This window comes from Phaethon aethereus, assembly GCF_964289735.1.
Source record: "Phaethon aethereus genome assembly, chromosome: 6".
NCBI classification, from domain to species: domain Eukaryota; kingdom Metazoa; phylum Chordata; class Aves; order Phaethontiformes; family Phaethontidae; genus Phaethon; species Phaethon aethereus.
This window is the reverse complement of record NC_138580.1, coordinates 29382719-29404719: the sequence shown is the minus strand read 5'-3', so window position 1 is coordinate 29404719 and position 22001 is coordinate 29382719. Positions and strand designations below refer to the sequence as shown.

Sequence of the window (22001 nt, the reverse complement as noted above, 5' to 3'; positions counted from 1 at the left end):
GTCAGGCTTCAGCACCAAGCGTTGTCATCTCAGAGTGACCAAGGTGGCACATCAAATGCTTCCATTTCATGGTCGCAATAAATTCTCCATCTATCTCAGCCCAACAGAAGGCCTAGAAAAGTGGATTTGTCTAGAAGCTTCATAACTTCAACAGCTTTTACATTTGGATCATTGCTATGGATAGATTTTCAGAAAACAATTTAATTCTGATTGATTTTTCAATCTTTAAAAAATGTCAAAATCAATCTAGAAACCAATCTGGAACCAAGTAAGCAGCTCAGAACTGGTTTTAATTATGCTACTTTGTATACTTATGCTAATTATACTATCTTTGCATTTTAGTTGAATACCTACATTTTTTGGTTTTTTTTAGCCTGGAGCATGCTTCAAGTTTATTATGTAAGTAAATTATCCATCTGCATTAGCTGCAGTTTGCAGTCACTGCACTCCGTTAATCCTCAGGCTACCAGGCCCGGGGCTTGGCAGCCGCTGAAACCCAGCCCTTGTGGCCTGCGCGTGCTGCCACCTAGTCGCCTCGGAGATCATGGCACCTACCAGGGAGGACAAGCCCGCTCCCCAGGCTGACCCACACCCGCCCAGGCTGCTCAAGGTGCAGGATACACAAGGACCTTGGCCTACAAAAGCAGGAGCTTTTATCAACACTGTTTTTTCCTGTAGTAATTAAGACACCCCAGGAAACGTGTAATTTGAAGTAATTGCACTGCAAGTGTTTTCACACCTTGGAAGAAAAGTGCTCCAGGTCCACACAGCAGGAGCTGAGAGAGGACCCTGGCTGTCTCAGCTCAGGTAAGAAGTCTGGTTCACTATATTCCTTGTCATCTCGCATGCATTGCAGTTGCTTCTAACTGACCTTCATCACCCCTCCCTCAGTGAAGCTCCATTTTAGCTTTCAAAAACAGCCACGGTATATCCAGTTAGTTGCCACCCTATTAACAAGAGATTTGTACTGCTGTTTATCTGCTAAAAAAGCTATTGGCATTTTGACTGAGCCCTGTGCCTTTCCCTTAAAGCCATCCCTCCTCCCAGAGGAATTACCCATAATTCAGTTTTAGCTCCTATTTTACCCATCAACCAAATTTTACATTTGTGAGTTAGATTACACCATGATTTTTAATTGACCACAGAAAAATTTTTGCAATTACATTTATTCTAGATATATCAAGACTTAAATCTTATTGAAAGCAGCTACATCCATTGATTGTACATAATCCTCAAAAGCTGTTATTTTCTCTTCCAGCATATCTGTTCCAACTTTATCATCTTCAACAACGCACTGGATCTGAAGCTTTTTGATACCATAGCCGACTGGTACTAGCTTGGCTGAAAAAAAAAAAAGAAAAAAGCATTTAGTACTCCTTGATTGGTAGAATCCCTTAAAAATGCAAATCTAGTAAAATTGAACCAACCAAAGCAGTTCACACAAATACATTAAAAAAAAATCTGATCCATGTCAGACTCCTTAATCAACAACACAGCACTCATTACAAGGTGTAAAAAAAACCTTTTTGACTATTTCAAGATACTGAAGCACTGCAGTGTTGTAATTCCCACACTGTTTTAGCTACCCACATTTTCACAGATCAGCAAACAGTGACCAAGTCTACCTATTCATACACTGTCTTGGGAGACCACACTATCTCCCTTCTCACTGCTTTGAAATTTTCTCCTACTTACAAGATCCCCAGACCAAGCCATCTGCTTGAATGCTTCGAACACACTCCTCTAGTTTGGCCATGTCTGTCTCATCATCCCAAGGTTTCACATCAAGCAAAAGTGATGATTTGGCAACAACAGCTGGTTCTGGGAGAAAAAAAAAAATCACCATTATAAGCTAGGAAATGTAAAAACCCCCTCATGAATATACTTGCAAACTAGCTTTACAAGAACAACTTTTCCCAATTCATCAACAAGAGCCTCCTCACACAGCTGTGACAGGCCTCCTGCACCAACATACATTTCAGAAATTTAAGCTATGCATATCCCAATGTTCAAGATGTCGCTACACGTTCTTGAGAAAGAGTCTCCTAAGAAAGCGTATATTGAGCAGCTGACATTGTTTGTTACATAGGAAGTCCTTCTCAGCAGATCTGAAAAGGAGCTTAATGCTGTGTAACAGTTTATTTTCCACAGAGGGAATACTGCAACTGCTACAGTTCTGAACAGTTCCAGACCAGTAGCTGTGGAGGGACTTGCATATTGCAGCCTTTTCTGTAAAGGTTCAAAGGAAATCCTGGAGTCATCTCCATTTATAAGAAAGATCAGCCTCTGGGTAAGACAAACAAGAGTATTAAGCAGGACAAAAACTATGTTAAGGTTCCCATTGCTATGGGAAAGGCCAAGCTCACAGGCAATTCAAGTGAAGCTAATTACTCCTGTGTCATTCTAGTCAAGTTTATCTATTACAGTAATTAGTTTTTCTAGCTATCCTGTTCAAATCAATCCAAGCACAAAAGATTTAAAAGTTCTTGGCAGACATACTTTTGGACTTCTTTGATTCATACTGGGCCAGACGTTCTTCCCTCAGTTTCTTTGCTTCTTCACTCTCCTGAAAGAGAAATCCAAAGTCACAAAAAAGCACAAGAACCCCACATCTTTAAAGCATTACCAAGTTGACTGGCATCTACTCAGGCAAAAACAAATCATCACAACTGTCAGCCGAAAGATGGTGATTCTTTGTTTTATTCATCATGTAACCAGTCAAAGTTAAAAGTAGACAGTTCAGCCCATTGCAACACGTTCATTTTTAACTCGTGAGTTTTTACCTTCCAAGCTTTTCTGTTCTGCAAAGACAGCTGAATGTGGGAATTCCAAGTAGGATCTGGTATCAAGGTTGCAAATTTAAGTAACTTAAACTAGTAAGGCAAAAATCTGCATTATCTGCTATTTCTAAACACCCCCCACCGAAATATCATACAAAAAGGTCACAAATACCTCCTCATCATCAGATCCAAAAAGATCAATGTCATCATCTTCTTTGCTATCTGTGGCTGCACCTGTTGTGTCCTCGACATCTGCAGGACCGTATTTCCCCAAAGCCTTCTTTACTCCTGGCAAGCTGAAAGAAAACAGCAGATATTAGGAACCTACTTAGATGTCAACACAAATATTGCCAATTTGTCACTGAACCTACAAGTGCAGTCATAGTAAAAATGCTGTGCTAAAAAAAAAAATCACCAATTCTTATATTCAAAAGCAGAATCTCCCCAAAGACAATCCCCAACGCTCCTGATGACATGCTATGCTAGTTGAGACTACAGCAAATCCTAGATTCAAAGATTGTTCATCTAAGCTGACATGATCCTGCCCAACATTGCTGCTCCACCTAGGCATATGGCTAGAAACAGCTTTCTTCTTGGAATTACATTATATTCTGTGTAGGAAAGAAGTTATCAACTTCTTGTGTTCATGCTTCTGTAAAAATATTTTGTTTAAAAACTAAGTGACAGAAAACACGTTGTTGCAAGGTAACTGATCGTGTTACTTTCGAAGTGTCAGTGAATACTCTACTCAAAGCTACCTCTCAAAAGCACATGAGGGACCAGAACCCACTTAATTAATCTTCTCCTATAGCTCATATAGTTCTGTCGTCTTAGAGTAAGCTTGTATTTCTACTGTTACTGTGAACTGCTGTTACAAGAATCATAAAATTTAGTTTTCAGGAACTAGAAGTAGTTTCCAGAGTGGACTTTGTGAAGCAACTTTATAATTTCAGTCCCCTTTGGCATTGTAAGAGCTTCAGAAACGTATCGGTGACTGAGCCACCCAACTTTACAAGAGTTGCCTCCAAAGAGGACTGAGGCACATAGAGGAGGCAGTGTAGCAATACTGACACTACCTATGCTGTACCTTTTTAGAGAGGCCTGCAGTCTCCACTGATGCCAATACAGCACCTTTCATGAACACTAAAAATCACTAAAAAAGAAAAAAGATAACATTTGCTTTCATATTTCCCCTCCTTTATATGTGCTTCTGCATTGCAAATAATTTGATTTTGTTTAGTCCTTTTTTTTATACTTTTATTTTTTAATCTTCCAGGACTAAAAACCTGAACGAACCATTCTCCATATTTATCATCTACATCTTGTAATATTTTCCAATCCATTTTGGTGTCGTCTTTATGGGGTCCATTACTGGTAAAAAACTTCCAGCTTTCAGCATAGTTATCTGTGTAAGTGGCAGCAACAAAACTCAAGCCTTTCTTTTAAGCTTTAGCAGAAATGTCAGCAACTAAACAAAGACTGAATCAGGTTGCCTAAACTCTAAGCAAACTCAAACCAAAAACAAATGCAACACTTCATAGGCCAGTTCGCACGTAAATTCCAGCTTTGCAGTTTAACCATACCTTGCCTTTTGCTTTTCGTACGACTTAATATGATTGTACCACCGAAGAGCATGAAACAAGTCTGGAGGAGGTGGGGCAGCGATTGCTTCAAAGACTGCTATATCAGCCTGAGAAGGGACGTACCTGCGGAGAACAAGCTGAAGTTAACCCCCTTCCTCGGTGCACGCAGGAAGACGTGAAACAGCAGCCGCCGAGCACGGAGACGACCGCGCCGCAGCAACAGCTCGGTGCGTCCGCCAGCCTGCAGCGCTAGGCCCAACGCCGAGCACCGCAGAAAGTGCGAGAAGCCAGGCGGGCTCGGCACCGCGGGCGCGTTGTAGCGGCCCATGAGCTCGGCCAGCTCCGGCGCCGCACCTTCCATAGCGGCCTTACAGCAGCAGCTGCCGGGCACTGAACCACACGCATGCCTAAAGGCCACTTGACGCCGGCACGGCCCCCCCGCCCTCTCCCCCTCCTCTTCCAGCCCCCCTCCCCCGCCAGTTCCCGTCAGGCCACAGTGGGGCTCACCGCGGCCTGGCCAAGCTCGCCTTCCCAGAGCCCCAGCACTCCCCCAGCCACCTCTCACCCCTCGATATAGCTCCTGTCTGCCAGGAAATCATTGAGGACCCGAAGGCCAGCGGCGGACTTAAGGTCCCCGAAGCCCATGACGGCAGCGGCGCGGCTCACACACTCCCGCTCGCACGCTACGCCTGGCCGCCGCGCAAAGAGACCCAGGAATGCCTGCGCCGTCCTTATATAGCGTCTGCGTATCCCTTCGGTATCCCTCCGCTTAGTTGTACCGCACATATATCCCTCCGCAAGAATTAAACAGCAAAGTAGTTCCTCACGGGTTGGCTGCTCCAGCGCAGAGCGTGCCGCGGACGGGACAGCAGAGGTGCGGTGAAGAGTGAGGGTAATAAATGTGAGGTCAACCATAAAGTGCAGGAGCTTTTCAGTGTTGCAAGGGTATTGTAACATTCCTTACACTTTCCCGCGCGCCCCCCCGCTTCCGCAGGCACCAGCGGAAGTTGCCGTACTTGGATGAAGAAAGACGCGGAAGGAGACGGAAATAGGTGACGGTGGCGTGTCTGACGGTGGCCGAGAAGGCGCCGGGAGAACAGCGGAAACTGCCGAGTTCCATCGTTCGCTGACAATCTGACGGAAATCCCCGAAGCGGTTAGTGCCGAAGATTGCCGAACGCGCAGGGCAGGAAGCGGCGCAAGTCGCTGGGGCTGCCCGTTCCGAAGATTGCCGAAAGAGGCTCTGGGCCACGGCGAAAAGGGCCGAGGCCGCCGCCATAGAGGCCGAGGCGGAGGGCAGCCCGCGCAGCGGTGGGGAAGGCCGAGGCGCCTCCGCCGCCCCTCCCGCGCCAGGTAACGGCGGCCGCTGCGGCAGGGACGGCGGCAGCGCCTCCGCAGCGCGGGGACGGTGGGCTGCGGCGGCGGCGCCGTGACGGGCGACCTCCTCCCGCCGCCGCTCCCGGTGCCCTTGAGGGGCTCGGCGGGGGGCCCGGGGCTGCCAAGGGGGCAGCGGCGGAGCCGCCTCCAAGGTGACCCCCGCGCCGGGCGGCGCTGCCGCGGGCCGCGCACTCGGCCCCGGCGCTGTGGCGGAGCGCCGGCTGGCAGGGCCCCGGCAGCGTCCCGGGGGAGCGGGGCCCGGCGGGACGGGGCGGGCAGGCGCCGAGCCTGCTTGGCTTCTGGGCGCAGCCGCCGCTCGGGACGGCGGTGGAGCGCTAGTTGTGTGCCTCTGCGTTTGCTTGTAAACGCCAACCGGTTGCAGCGAAGCCGCCACCCCGTCTCGATGGCTGCTCTTCCTTCGTCCGTGCTCCTGGCAGCTCTCGCAGAGGTGGTGGCCCGAGCTAGGCTGCCAGCTGTTCATCGTCGTAACGTTCACCGCTTTTAAGTATGGTGTATGTAAGGTGACATACGCATATATAAAGTATACGTAGTTATAAAAAGAGAACCGTATCTTGCAGTTTAAGAAAGTAACGCATAACTTACCCTATTATAACTCTGCACATACGGGTGCATACATACTTCTTTGCAACGGGTATAGAAGTTTTCATTCTGCCTGTTTAAAACCTGTCAGCAAACATTTGAACTGATAAAAACTTAGTGCTGTTTTCTCTGTTACCAAAGCACCATGCTGCGACTACCTGCTGTCCGCAGGACCTTAGCTGGGGTCACCCAGTCCTCCAGAGTGTGTGGTAAGTGTCTCTTGCTTACATGTGTGCGCATGGTGATAAAATTAATGTGACTCACTGAAGGGCATGTGTGCGTACTTTGTTTGCAGCTCTGGAATTCTGTGTTGTGCTGTTTATAGGACTGGGATTGTATCAGTACTGTATAACTGTAAGATAAGAAGCATGGGGTCTGACAGTTTGCATCTACCAGTAAGTGAAAGTTTTTTGTTTTATTTTTCCATGTCTCTCAGGACGTACAAGTGCGACAGCAGCCAGCAACCAAATAGAGGTGTTCGTGGATGGTCATCCTGTATTGGTGAACCCAGGAACCACAGTACTTCAGGTGTGGGGAGCAGCACGCTGAATTGGTCTTGGACTCCCCATCTCACTTCTTGGCAGCATGTTCTATATAGCAGAAAAAAAACCCAAACCCTTTGCATGGTTTCTTGCAATTCTTCAGGAGTGTTTTCACTGACTGTGATACAATTTCACATGGCAGAAATCATTTGGGGAGTTCAGTGTTTGAAAAAGAAGCATCTGCTGTGATTGCCTGAAAGAAGATGCATGCAGCTTGAATCCCAACTGCAAAAATTTATGTAATACAATAGCACACTTCGATAAATTCTGGTTGAAATTCTAGCTCTGAACTCTACGTGATCTGGTAGTCTTTCAGAACCTGTTAATTTTGTATCCTGTTAAGGTGGTGTCTCAGGTAAAAAAGGGATTGTCTCCTTTTGGTTATTATTTCTTACGATTCAGAATGCTGATCCTTTGCTGTTTTTATTCTTGGTGTGGGAAGAAATGGAACCTGGATCTCCCAGCCTGTACTTACCATTGTTGCTTTTCAAGCCAAAATTTCACGTTCTCTTTCCAGTCCAGCTTCTTTTTAAGAAGTCATTAAATGGGGATGTGTTACAGCGAGTTTAAGCGTTAAAGCACATAGTGTTTATTTCAAAATATATCCCTCATTCTTTGGATACAAGTTACTAACTTATTTAGGCATTAGAATGTTCCCAGCAGAAGTCTAATGTAGTATTTTCTTCAATGCCTTTTTTTATTAGCTTTTTAGTTTTGCTTACACGTGATTTTTTTTTTTTTTTGGTAGAAATCATCAGAAAAGTTAGATCTTGTTAGTTCTTTCTTAGGGGATTCAGTGGTGTTTCTTCTGGCAGGCATAGCTAGCACTATAGTGTAAATCCCATCAGCCATGGGGATTTTACACAGGAAAAGTATCTTCATCTGTTCTCTGGAAATCTGTCATCTCTGTCCTCCTGTCTCTTCAGACAAGTTGTGGAAGAAAGTTTCTGAATTTGGGGTTGTAGTGAGGTTGAAGATTGACTATGCTCCAATACCTTTACAGAGAATATACATGTTGTTGAATTTAGAAGTCATTATGTCCATTGTAGTTTCCTTGATACTTTTCAAATTTTCTTCTTTTACGCACTTTTCTTTAAATAGTGCATGCTTTCTTTAAAAAGTTATTTTTATTGCTAGTGTCCTATCTATTAGAGAGGATTCTTTCTATTCTTGGAAGAAAGAATGAAAGAGAGGTCAGTTCTCATTTCCTCAATGAGTTACAAATTTTGGAAAAATATATTTGGAACTGAAAACCTGATATATTTCTGCTTGATCACTTTTTTATTTATGGTCCCTTCTTAAGATGAAAGGTCAAATGCACTATATTCCTGAGCACTAACACTGTTATTCTTTGAAAAACTGAGTAATGTTTTCTGAGGTGGAACTGAAAGGTCTAACAAAAAATTAATTTTCCTTTGTTTGTTATTCTTTATAGGCCTGTGAAAAGGCTGGAATTCAGATACCTCGTTTTTGTTACCATGATCGTCTCTCTGTTGCTGGAAACTGTAGGATGTGTCTTGTGGAAATAGAGAAAGCTCCCAAGGTATTCTGTATGTTCCATAGGAATTTCAGTTTTCTGCTGTGCTTGGGGCCTAGTTTAAATCTTGTTAATAATTGTTTGCACTATCATGAGCACACAAATTGTTGTCATTCAGCTGCTTGAAGCAGGTCTTCCCTTTCTTCCCACTGGACTGCAGTGATTGCCTTTAGATCAAAGTCAGTTCTCAGGCTCATATGGATTATCTTGCTTCTGGATGCGAGTATTTGATAGGGTGTGTGTTTTGAGTCAGATATATTTTTATTTTCTGTAATTAGGCTTCAGCCGCACATTTTCAGCTGATATTACACTGTATGAATTCAACTGTAGGATTAGTGTCTGCAGGTGTGTTCTAGCTATGCAGAGATTGTGGTTACTTACTAGTTTATACTTTAATGCATTATGTACCAGTGATGTCTGTTGTAAAATAGTAATTAGACTTCAGGATTGAGGGCTGTCTTCAGCAGTATTAAGAAATCTATGCAGATAGCTGAGGCATTTGTTTGGAGTTCAGTCTTGGATTACCCATTTATATTCACGTATAAAACTCTTTAGCTCACAGCTTGAATTCCATAGTTTGAGGTTTGCATCTCTGGAAATGTTGGGTGATCACTGAAGATGGAAGTCATGATGATCTATCTCATGATGTAATTGAAAAGCAGGAGGGATTTGTCTTCTGAGCAGGAGTTTTTGTTAATCTCGCAGTAATCTTGTGATTTTTTTTTTCTCCAAGACTCTTTGTATAGGCTTTGTCCAAATAAATGTCTAATGATGAACTCTGAACTTCAGAGATGTTTTACAGATCTCTGATGAATCTCTTTGATTTGCCTTATCTGTTACAGCTGACTTTCTTCTTGCTATTAACTACTTGAATCAGAACCTGAAAGTGTAAAATTTTCAACTCTAAAATAAATAAATCGCAACTAATGAACCTTTTTATATAGCAGATTATTAATAAAGATGGCTTCTAGTGACTTTATTGGTTAGATTTTCTTTTTTTTTTTTTTACTTTTACAACATGTTAAATTAGTAACAGATGCCTATGTAAGAATTTGAGGGGAGGAGGAGGTTAGGGTTTGTGCCCATGTTGAGAAGAAATATGTTGTGTTCATGCTTGCTTTTTGTGATGATTGCAGCCAGTTGCTGCTTGTGCCATGCCAGTTATGAAGGGCTGGAACATACTGACAAACTCTGAGAAGTCCAGGAAAGCAAGGTACCTTTCTTTTAGCCTCCTGTGGCTGATCGGTTGTACTGTCTGCTAAATGATGTAAAGTTGACATTAACTTTAATTCCTGAACCCAACAGAGAGGGTGTAATGGAGTTCCTGCTGGCAAATCACCCATTGGACTGTCCTATCTGTGATCAAGGTGGAGAATGTGATCTACAGGTACACCATCCAATTAAATCGTGTAGACTGATGGATTAATACTCTTGTCTCAGGTGAAATTGTGATTTCCAGCAGCCTGGATATATCTGTTTTCTGTTGTCTGTTCTAGGATCAATCAATGATGTTTGGCAGTGATAGGAGTAGATTTAGAGAGGGAAAACGTGCTGTGGAGGACAAGAACATTGGCCCATTAGTCAAAACAATCATGACTCGGTGTATACAGTGCACTCGATGTATCAGGTAATGTCCTTTTTTTTTCACTGGAGAGAGTACTGAGCAGACGTATTTATATCAGTTTGTTACTTGTGAAAGAAACACCATGAGAGGCAGGCAGTTCTTCTTATTTCTTTTCTGACTCTGCTTAAGAATTTTATTTCTGGTAGGAACTGATAGCTGGTTTCCTAGAGCTATGTGACAGCTGTCATGCAGGAAAGAAAGAGATGGCCAAAACGTGAAAGTGAAATCAGAATTCTACCAGGCAGAACTGATCCCATGGGCTTGATGCCAGAATGGATTTTAAAACATTTAGTGACCTCCTCAGCCACAGTTGCATTTATTCAAGTTTATTCTTGACAGCCTCTGGTAGCTACATTTATGCTATTCTGTAGTCCTGAGATTCAGTACCAGCTAATGTGAGCCAGATGAAAAAGAATACAATGTACCTACCTAGTTCTAGAAAGAACTTGTTAGTTAGGACTAATCGTGGACTCGGGCTGTGAAATTTAGTGAGCACTGACCTGCTCTGTTTTTTGATTTAACTCCACCTAGTTTTTGTAGCCCAGTCTGAATGAAATTCTGCAGATGTATAGTCCTGCATGTTGATGGCACTGACTAATGCATCTAAACATTGGCTTTTTCTTTCAGGTGTATGAACTAAGGCTAATCTTTTGTCTTAAGAAAGTGAGATAAGGGTTGTAAAATGTGCTATGTTGCTGTTGCATATTCCAGATTTGTTTTTCGTTCTTTTTGCATCTACCAGGTTTGCTAGTGAGGTTGCAGGGGTAGATGACTTGGGAACAACTGGAAGAGGAAATGATATGCAAGTTGGTACTTACGTTGAAAAAATGTTCATGTCTGAGTTATCAGGAAATATTATTGACATCTGCCCAGTTGGTGCTCTTACCTCCAAGCCATATGCCTTTACTGCACGCCCATGGGAGACAAGGTATGTATCTTAACTCATACTGAAGATGCAGCTTTCTCTGTTTCTGTTATACACTTTACCTTAGAATATGTCTATCTATGATAGAAAGGATTTTCTCTGATTTTTATTCTCTGCATTTTTGTTGTAGACTTTTCCATAGACTGAATCTAATACAAATTCTGTTGTTTACTCACAGCTTATTCAAGAAAAGAAAGAATGCTATAGTTTGTAGACTATTCTTCCCTTATTTTTACTCTAATAAAAATGTTTTGGACTTGTAGATCATGCTGATTGCTCAGTAAAAAAATGGGTATCAAGGAAAATTCAAATTCATTAATTTAGTAATTGTTGAGGATATTATTTAAAATATCTTCTGAAACTAAGCTCTTATATGTATATCTAAAGCTAAGCCTACACTGCCTTTTTTGTTGTTGTAGTTTTGTTAGTTATGCAGTCTGTTGCTGTTTGTATATAGAAAACTGCAAATTGTTTATTTGTTCTTCAAAACAGGAAGGTAGAGTCAATCGATGTTCTTGATGCAGTTGGAAGCAACATCGTAGTGAGCACGAGAACTGGAGAAGTGATGAGAATTTTGCCAAGGCTGCATGAAGATATCAATGAGGAATGGATATCTGACAAAACAAGGTGTGTGGGAGGAGTTTGTTACCCATGTGCGCGTTTATGCACGCATTAAAGGCACACTTTACAGAACCAGAAATGTGGACAGTGGCACTGACTTCTGGATTCCACTGTTAATATTATAAAGCTATAGTGAAGAATAATTGGCAAAGCATGTTTTTAATACTATAATTGAAAGTGTTTTCTAATGTTTTCATTTTTGTAGCCTTTTTTACAGTAACTTTTTTATTAGTATCACTTTTTTTTGCTTGTTTTTGAGAAGGAGAAAAACTTTCAGGGGAAATGTTTCTTGTGTTTCTCTTTTCTAATCAGTGCAAACTGAGTCTTAGAAAATAATTACTATACACAGTTATATTGGTCTTTGCTCTTTTAATAATATTAGTGGTGTTCACTTAGGTTTGCTTATGATGGTCTGAAGCGTCAGAGACTTACTCAGCCAATGATCAAAAATGAGAAAGGACTATTTGTTTATGCTTCATGGGAGGATGTATTAACTCGTGTTGCTGGTGTGGTAAGAACAATTTTCAATATATGTAGCGTAAAATTAATTTCTAAAGCTGGACATATGACAATGATTAATACAAAAACAGTTATATGGAAAAGGACTCTCTTTTTTTTTTTAAGGTTAGAGGGGGGAACTATTTGACTTCTAGTCCATTGTATTTCCACTTAAATTTCTTCTTTTGAATATTATTTCCTGTTTCATGTCTTACCATGATTTCATTTGGGGCATTGGGAGAGAAATTACTTTTATTTAAATAAGAAACTAAACTGTTCCTTCAGAAATTTAGGAGGGAGTGACTTTTCTGATAGATCAGAGTAATTCAGGAGACTTCTTTAAACTTATTTAAATTGTGCTACACCACTTTTGCCATCAAAGCCATTAATTCTGTATTACTTACATCTGAATTGTGCTTGCCTCAGTGCTTTCTCTGTGTGGTGATTGATTCTGCTGCTCAAATTAAGTGCTGCATGACTGCTCTGGATTTTGATTAAAAATTTTATGTGGGACGAAGTAGAATTGAATAACTGTAATTGAACTTTCCTCAAGGATGTGTTTGCCTGTGGCACAGTAGCAGGATTTGTTAAGAAAGCTATTGCTTCTCAGATAATACCTTTGAGTTGAGTTTACTACCTGAGCTTGTGTCATGGAAGTTTGTATTCTATCTGCACTGTAGCTTCATTAAAATAAAAGCATTCACCAAACTTCCTCTTCCCGCCACACCAAATGAGAATTAGCCACATCTGAGCAATAACTGAGGCGGGAGAGACCTACATAGAATAGAGCGCTGTTCTTTGCTTATTGTGAGTTCTGAAGGAGCTGGGCTTCCTGCCTTACGGAAGGTAGACACTGCTGATCAGTTTTTGCTACTCCCGGCCAGTGGTTGCACTGCTGGCTTTGGCACATCCTAATGTAACAAACATTTACCTGGGCTAAATTATTTAATTTCTTTATTTCAATGGTTTATTTTGCTTATGTTTATACTTCATCTCTCTCTAGATACAGGCTGTCAAAGGGAAGGAAGTAGCAGCAATTGTAGGAGGACTGGTGGATGCCGAAGCACTAATAGCTCTGAAAGACTTACTGAATAGAGTAAATTGTGATATGCTCTGCACTGAAGAGGTCTTCCCTACTGCTGGAGCTGGGTAAGAGTTCAGGCAAAGTTTGGCTGTAATTAGTATGTTAATAAACTTTCTAGTCTGCAGATCATCTCATGGTAAAATTCTGAAATGACCAAGGATAGTAACTGCTGATGCATTAGCAGGTTTTGTTTAACTTTACAATATCAATTTATAGAGAGTATTTATGGATTGTGAGTTGATACATAGTCTACTACAGCAAGGGTTGCACACTTCCCTGTATGTTGAGACTGTTGCAGTTTAACAGTAGGCTACTGAAAGCCAGTTACACTCTGTTGTAAGTGGATAGTTTAGTCTATTTGTGTTGTGCAAACTGTGGTGCAGTTACGATCTTGTAAACTGTGTAACAGCAGATGAAATTTGTGAAGGCTGACAATAACTGTAAATGTAGGCGATATCCACATTGCAATTCCTTTAATGTTTTGCTCTCTCTGATACTCACGAAAGAGAGAAGCTCTTATTTTTTTATTCGGGTTAGTAATTCGGATTAAGAAATCTCTTCTTCCCTTTGTCTTCCCGAGATGAAAAAATACTTTGAGAATCTAGAGTCTTTACTGTACCTTCATTCCTTCCCTTTATTGAATTCTCACCCTCTTTCTTTCTTGCATCTTTTTGTTATAGCACAGATCTACGCTCTAACTACCTGCTTAATACCAAGATTGCCGGAGTGGAGGAGGCAGATGTCCTGCTTCTAGTTGGCACCAATCCACGCTTTGAGGCACCGCTTTTTAATGCTAGAATTCGAAAGAGGTTTGTATTCCTTGGTGATGAAGCAGCATGCAAATCCATCTGGATTTGTTACAATGCTCAGGTGGAGCTGCGGGCAGTAAATTGATGGTATTCATCCAGACAGGCTCACTGGGTTTAATCACCTTTTAGTAAAGGCAATGATGATATATATGTAGAAGGAGGTCTCTCCTCCCTGTAGTGTATAGCTGTGTTTTGTTCATTGTCGCTTTGACATTTTATGTACGTTCACATACTCAGGCATTTATTCCTTTGTTACATTACAGAGACACCTGAGATTTTCTGTCTTACAGAAGTTTGTTAAAGCATATTACTTAAAGAATTATTTTCAGCATCAATTTGCTGCTTTTTGTACTGTTGTAACACATCAAACTTGCTGATTTTAGAAGCAGTCATTCAAGTTTAACGCTTTCTTTGGCAAGTAATGTGGTTTTCCCAAACTTTTGAACATAGCTAGTTCAACTTTAAGAAGATATGTCAGCAGGAGGCAAATGACATTTATAAAAGCCCTGTACTTCCTAATGCTGGCATCTTCCAAATACAGAATTTTAAACTATAGTGGCTGTAAAAATTTGAGAGGAAAAAGTGCAATTAAATTTATGAATGATTCATACATTTTTGTAAGTCTGTATTATGAAAAGATGCAAAAAGGAACAATTTCTAACCAGATAAGTTTTCTCTGTTTATCTGAGAAATAAGTGGATTTCTAAAACCATGAGCACTGTCAAATTGAGAATTCTTTCTTCCTACAAATGGCTCTAACTTCAGTTCTGAAGTAAATAAGAGTTAAGTCAAGGTAAACAAACTTAATAGTAGCTGTAGGTGTGGGTTGTTTTTGTTTTGTTTGTTCTTGCCTGACACTGGAAAAGATGGTTTAAAGTTGTTAGCACCTCATTCTGTGCAACCTTTTTCCCACTGAATTGTCAAAAGTTTGAGGGGAGGAAGGAATTGACTTAAGAACTTCTCAGGTAAGGTGTGTTGCTGCCCTCGTCCCAGAATGTGTATAGAGTTATTTCAAATTATTGCTAAAATTATAATTAGTGGCATTGGTTGAGTAAAAATCTGTATTTCTTTGATTTTTTTTTTTTTTTAATAAAATGTTTGTTGTGTTTCAGCTGGCTTCACAATGACTTGCAAGTGGCCCTTGTTGGCTCTCCTGTGAATTTGACCTACACATATGATCATTTAGGAGAGTCTCCCCAGATACTCCAGGACATTGCTTCTGGAAAACATGCATTCTCCAAGGTACACACAACTTAAGACTGTGACTGTTAAATTTCAGATGTATTGAATAATAATCTGAATTCCCCACAGAGATAAATTTGAAAAGAAGCACCATGTTGTATATGGGGCTATTTGCTTTTAATGAAATGCAAAGATGAGGTAATGATTAGTCTGCACCAAGTATGTGTGAAGTGTCTGATATATTCAGGTGTGTAAAACTTTCCAGTGCAGGAAACTTCTGGAATATTTCTTGATATAAAACAGGCCGTTTCAGCTGCTGCTGTTTCCACTTAAATGTCTAGTTATCAAGAGTATAGTTATATAATGACAGGGTAGCATGTTGCGTATAGCAATCTCTCTTGGCTTTATCTCTAAATTAAACAATGACCATTTCAGAAGAGTAGCTTTTCATGAAATATTTATGTAGAAATTATGGGATTTATTACATTATCTGCACTAAGAATTGTCTTCAGAGCCTTGGAATTAAATTCTGGATTCTTTGCTTTCACAGGTTCTTGACCAGGCCAAAAAACCAATGGTGGTGGTTGGTAGTGCAGCACTGCAGCGCAGTGACGGCGCGGCTATCCATGCTGCCGTTTCCACCATTGCACAAAATGCCAGGACTAAAAGTGGTGTTGGTTCTGATTGGAAAGTCATGAACATCCTTCACAGGTTTGCTTCAAAGCTTTTTTTGGGAGCCACTTTAATTCACGCTGGGCCTACACAAGTTACCACAATGTATGTGTACAGATTTCTTTGTGTACACACAAGTGGCTTATCAGGTTAGAACCTGTAGCGATTATAAAAAATAGAAGTACAAGCTAGCAGACACTTTTTAATAAAAATGTGTTCCTTGACCTGGCAAACTTTTCAGGCTCTCCATGAGATTTTATTAGTCTATTATGTTTAAATGTAGAATTTAAAGTTTAAAGGTACAGAATACAGGAGAGCTTAATATGCCACAGTGCTCAGTAGAATATACAGCAGACCAGTGTCACTTTGTAAGTGATTGCTTTTTATCTAGAGGAGGAAAAACAAACAAAATGGAAAGAGTATTTAAATAATAAGGTTTCTTACAATAGTCCTCTACTGTGCAGTTTCTTAATTGAATAGTTAACAGAAAAACTTCAAAGCTTTTCATTTTAGGGCTTTTGATCTTAGTTATTCAGTTTATTGGGATATTATTCCTTTGAATAGGCAAGCTTCTCTTGGGACAGTCTTTCCCCACTCTCTTTCTAAAACTCCATCTGTCAAATTGACAACCTCTGTAAAGGAAAAATTATTTCAGCAAATGTAGTGGCACTCAGATTCAGAAACTCAACAAAGTTGTCCTGCCAAAAGCAGCTTCATTGATGTAAAACTAGTATAGCAAGAGCAGCATTTGGTCCTCTGAAGGAAACTTGAATATAAAATCCTGCTGCTGAAACTGAAACATTTAATACCAAAACGCTCATGAGTTAAAGAACACTCATGATACCTTTTTGACATGTGGTTTGGCAGTCTTTCGTGCTTTTGGTGCAGCCATCCTCTCTACCTTAATTGTAAAAAGCAACTTAACTTATTGGAACCTATATGTCTATGTCAGACAAACATGAGTAATATTGAAAGATCTGTACTCTACAGAGAGAATCTTTTTCCTTTTAAATATAATTGTAAGTCTGGCACCTGATTATGCAGGATTATGCAAAACTGTTTCTTTGGAAAGGACTGTCAAACTCACAATAATTATTCTTTTAGAAGTATTTTTATATTTGAATAAATCAAATTAAATAGTGGTCTTAACTCTTACATGCTTCAGAGTAGTTGATGGTCCAGTAGTGGGTCTTTCATCTTCCATATGAGTGCCCTAAACTAAAGGCCTGTTGAGTTCAATTCACAGCTGAAATATGAACCTTGATGTTCCTGATGACAAGTGAGCTGCTTGCCACTAGGCCCTGACCTGGAATGTCTGCCTTTATTTTGCTATCCTATCTTAAATAGGACATACATGAAAAACTCAAATGGCATCAGTTTGTCAAAATGCAAAACCAACCTAATACTCTGTGAAATACTCTATCAAAATTTTCAGCTGCCTTCATGCTTCATTTTTGTCCTGTTAACTGTTAAAGACCTCGTATAACTGTTAAAGACCTCGTATGTCCCTTTGAAATATTTAGTCCAAAGAAGTTAGGTCTGTTATGATGGGAGAGGAATTCTGAAATAACTTAGTCATACTGTGTTTGTTCCTACAGGGTTGCAAGCCAGGTAGCTGCTTTGGATCTGGGTTTCAAACCAGGCGTGGAAGCAATTAGAAAAAATCCTCCCAAAGTACTGTATCTCTTGGGAGCAGATTCCGGTTGTATAACACGTCAAGATTTGCCAAAGGATTGTTTTATCATCTATCAAGGTAATTAGTAGATGTAAATTAAGAAATGTTGCTATCTAGGAGCTAGAGAGAAAGCCTAAACAGTAGCACACTCTTACAAACATGTATGACCCTTTGATAAATTCTGGCCTTTATTTTCTGCCAAGAAATGGAGCTCCCAACACATAGCTGCGATACTGGTTACCTATTTCTTAGGTAAAAATGAAAAACTGTTGATGAGTAATAAGGGAATATAAACCAGTTAGGTCTTCTGGAGCATAGCTTCAAACCTGTCAGACAAAATGGCATTGGTTCCCAGCTGTTCTGTCATAGCAAAGCATGATCTTACCTTACTTCACTAAGCATCCTTGTTCCAGGAGCCCCCAGGGCTGAGTGACTGTAGAGACTGAACTACCATGTACTACTGTCTGTAGTCCCTTCATTCACCCCAAAGTATTGGGCAAGTAAGACCTCAGAGCAGTCAGCCTAATAAGCTTTATATTACTGGTTAAGTGAACCTTAGAAACTCTTTTTTGCTGGAAACACAGAAATTCTGTATTCTGTTAGTAAAACATTTCTTCTTATTTTGACTTACTTAAGTCTTACATGGTCGTGTACTGTTTCCTCTTTCCATGTATTTAGGACATCATGGGGATGTGGGAGCTCCCATGGCTGATGTTATTCTCCCAGGAGCAGCATACACAGAGAAGGCGGCCACATATGTGAATACTGAGGGTAGGGCCCAGCAGACAAGAGTAGCAGTTACACCTCCTGGGATGGCAAGGGAAGACTGGAGAATTATTAGAGCTGTGTCTGAGGTACTGTTGTTGTTATATATTGCTTCTAATAAAAGTATACCGAGAGGTTAAATTCCTTTTATATTGAAAAGTATTTCCAGAAAAGAGGTACATTTTCGGAGAAATACATGACTGTAGTCTTAAGACGTAATTTTTGTATTGAATCGTTTCTTAATTCTGTGCATTAAATCATATTGTTTCCCTTTTGAGGATAGCACTAATATTGTAGCTGCTATATGCTATTGGAATGCATAATGGGTGAAGCTTTGTCTGCAAATTCTGCAGGTCTTCATGAAGTGCTTTAGAGGAACCTGGTGGGAGGATGCTTGCTTTTTAGAAAGAAAGTAACGTGAACTGTGAGGACAGGGTCTGTTATCATTAGATAAGGACAAATACATGCTTACTAGTCACTAGGAACAAGATGCATTGATAATTCCATCAACTTTTATCTCATTTCATGATAAACTAGGGAAAATACAAGTGACATCTGTATGGAAGGAGAGGAGTATTTCTTGTCTTTTATTTTTTCCCTTTGTATCGCAAACAGGACAGCCTAGTTTTTTAACATGGGGAAGTGTTAACTATAGGCATTGGAAGACCAACAGAATCCTGCGACTTTGCTTTTGCTTCAGTTTGTACATTATAACTGCCTATGTTTTCAGGAGTGTAGACTTCTCCTGATTTTACTTTAGATATGTTAATGGTACTACCACTGTGTGTTATGTGCCTAGACTTGATGGCACTTCTTTCTGTGAATCTTTTAGTTGGCTGGTATGACCTTGCCTTATGAGAACCTTGATCAAATACGGAAGCGTTTAGAAGAAGTATCTCCTAATCTGGTTCGATATGATGATGTGGAAGAGGCTAACTACTTCAACCAGGCAAATGAATTGTCAAAGGTAACCAAAACTGATGCATCTGGGCATGATTTAGTGCTGTTACATAGCTTGATGCTTTTAAAGAAATGGGCTTTCTTTATATGTAGAACTGCAAGCATTCTTTGACCTGCACTGAATGCAGAATTCACTAAACAAATGCTTTGGTAATGAGTTCCTGTCATGAGTTCCTGTCATAAAGCTGACTTTCTTTTTTCCTTTCCTGCCATAGTTAGTGAAGCAACAGCTTCTTGCTGATCCTCTTGTTCCACCTCAGCTCACTATAAAAGACTTTTATATGACAGGTATGTATAGTATGGCCTTTCCATTCTGAAATCAGCAATACATTTAACTTAGCTTTACCGTAAGATTCTTATGAGGCATTTAAAGCTTTCCACTAAGATATCCAGGATTTGAGTCTTTTTGAAGAAACAAAATTTTCCAGTAAATTATTTGGAATTTGCATAAAGCATAGACTATTGGACAGTATTTTCAAGTAAGCAGTTTTCTTTTTCTTCTTTGTATGCAGTCTTGTACTAAATCTCTTTTATATTGTGCCTAATTTTGAAAATGAGCAGTTATAACATACTGATATGTATTGGGATTTTTCTTTTTTTTTTTTTTTTTAGATTCAATCAGTAGAGCATCCCAGACAATGGCCAAGTGTGTGAAAGCTGTTGTTGAAGGTGCTCATGCAGTAGAAGAGCCAGCCAGCTGCTAGAGACTAATTGGACTGCTACCACCTCCATCCAAGTATTTGTTGCAGTTAACTGCTGTAACTGATTTCCACCCCGCCACCCTCACAAAAAATCTATTTGCTAGGTTGTTGTATTTTTCTTTTTGTTCACATTTTCATCAGGTCAGGTAGTCCCATAATATTACAGGACTGTTGTTGTCTCTGAGAGAACATGCAGCACTCAACACTGTACCCACACTCAATACTGTACCCAGAGGCAGGGTGCATGATGATTGTATACAAATAAATTATAATACCAAACAACCCATTACGTATGTAATTCATATAGCTTGCGCTTCTTGCATGAAAAGAATTCAGTAAGCAGCTCAGACTCAGTAAGTGTTTATTTCCTAGGAACAAGCCTACATGGCAAAAATACTAGATTGTAACCTTCTTCCAGAGTATCCAGGTATCTCAATTTTAAGTACTGGTGAGTGTGAATATGCTATTTTTCAGAGCAAGTTGTCCCTCTTGAGTCAAATGGACCTGGCTTTAGTCAGTGTTCAGATCTAGATATTTGTATGTTTCTCCATTTTGTTTCAGTTGAGAAACCATTCATGGAGGAAATAAAAATAATTTTGATGTCATGAGAAAGAAGAGCAGTTTTCACACAGCTCATATTGAACTGCTTTAAAAATTTAGCAAGAAGATAAAGGCCTTTGGCTATACCAGTTCAATACAGAAAAGATCTCAGAATAGTTTCTCTATGCGCTGATCTTTTCATAGCACAGGGCGGGAAGGGGTTGTGTGTGGTCTTTTTTTGTTGGGTTTGTTTGTGTTCTTTTTAACCTTTAGAATAACTTCAGACCAGCGCCCCTCTCCTCTATTATGTTGGTTGATGTAAGTTTGGAAGAAGGATAGCTTCCTCTTCAGCAGACTATTAGGGTAATATGGTTTAGAGAAATCCTTCAAGGAATCACGGAAACAGTATCATAAAGCCATCACTTCCAACTTTATTAAAAAATAAATAAACAACTGTTAATTTTGCATGAGGAAAAGCTACATTTTTCAGTGTAGAATAATACTGAGTACATGAGAATGCTGCTGTAGAAGCCTTAGCTTTATAAAATTCGTTTTTTCTTCTATGCTTGAAATTTTCAGTAACTAGCTGTTACACATCTGCGCAGGAAGAAAACTGTTCCTGGCTATCCTGTATAGCCCAGTGTCCTTACAGTAGCTGAATAAGTCTTAAATGTCTGGGCATTGTTTGACTCAGCCTGCCATTTTCCAGTTACCAACAGGGTCAATCCTCTTGGTGGTAGCAAATAAAGAGAACTATTCACTTTATTTGAAGATACTATACTATGCATCTTCATGAGACATGTAGAAATACTGTAGTCTGTTTTTAATGTGGCAGTTCACAGGACCCCACGGTGTGTATATCCACATCTGTGATCAAGTACAGCATAAAACCCTCATGTTCTCCTTGTGGAACATTACTTCTTTAGGAGAAAGTGGGGTTTATGGCAGGGATATAGCAAAAGAAGAATGTGTGTAAGAACATATGCCAAAAGCATGGCAGTTGGCTCTTCTCACAGATGGTAGGTTTAAGAGGAAAGGGTGTATCTGAATCCTATATTCAGTAAAACATTTGGTTCTCAGGTTCTTAGGATGAAAACCTTTTTTTTTTTCCCCTTAAAATCCATGTTGTACAAACACAGAGGAATAATTTCAGCTGTGCAACAAGTCAGTTACCACTTCTTCACTTCAAAATTTACAAAGGCTCAAAAGCTTTAGAGATTTTTTTTTCCTTAAATGTTACAGCATTATTTAATTCTGGGAGCTCTGGCACACATTACTTTGGTTTTTGGTTGGTTGGTGTTGCTGGTTTGTTTTTTTTTTTTTTTTTTGAAAGTTCTGCATCCTTCATTTAGTGTGTATAGGAGATCCTTGTTTCTATTCAAAAAGTGTCCAGCCCTTATCTTGAAAGACAAAAAGGATAAGAACGTGTAGTGCTGACTGTCGTGCTTCTATCCTCTTTCCCACCTAACTGGTCACTGAGTATAGAACTTTTCAGCCAAACCTGGTAATAGCAGCAAGGCTCTCTAC

The 22001-nt window shown here is 40.2% G+C and overlaps 2 protein-coding genes across 2 annotated transcripts; one reads left to right on the top strand and one right to left on the bottom strand.

Moving 5' to 3' along the window:
- Positions 1-763: 763 nt before the first annotated feature.
- EEF1B2 (eukaryotic translation elongation factor 1 beta 2) lies at positions 764-5008 on the bottom strand (the record flags this gene model as incomplete). The annotated part of the gene is made up of 6 exons (XM_082001411.1): positions 764-1341; positions 1696-1821; positions 2500-2566; positions 2953-3076; positions 4364-4486; positions 4929-5008. 6 exons carry the CDS (start codon positions 5006-5008, stop codon positions 1187-1189), a joined length of 675 nt encoding a protein of 224 aa, XP_081857537.1. The 3' UTR covers positions 764-1186.
- Positions 5009-6484: 1476 nt separating this feature from the next.
- Positions 6485-20325, top strand: NDUFS1 (NADH:ubiquinone oxidoreductase core subunit S1; the record flags this gene model as incomplete). The annotated part of the gene is made up of 18 exons (XM_082001322.1): positions 6485-6548; positions 6776-6867; positions 8317-8424; positions 9555-9631; positions 9724-9805; positions 9915-10045; positions 10785-10970; positions 11460-11594; positions 11985-12099; positions 13090-13235; positions 13851-13979; positions 15092-15221; positions 15712-15872; positions 17432-17586; positions 18187-18362; positions 19106-19240; positions 19449-19521; positions 19846-20325. 18 exons carry the CDS (start codon positions 6485-6487, stop codon positions 19935-19937), a joined length of 2187 nt encoding a protein of 728 aa, XP_081857448.1. The 3' UTR covers positions 19938-20325.
- Positions 20326-22001: the final 1676 nt, after the last annotated feature.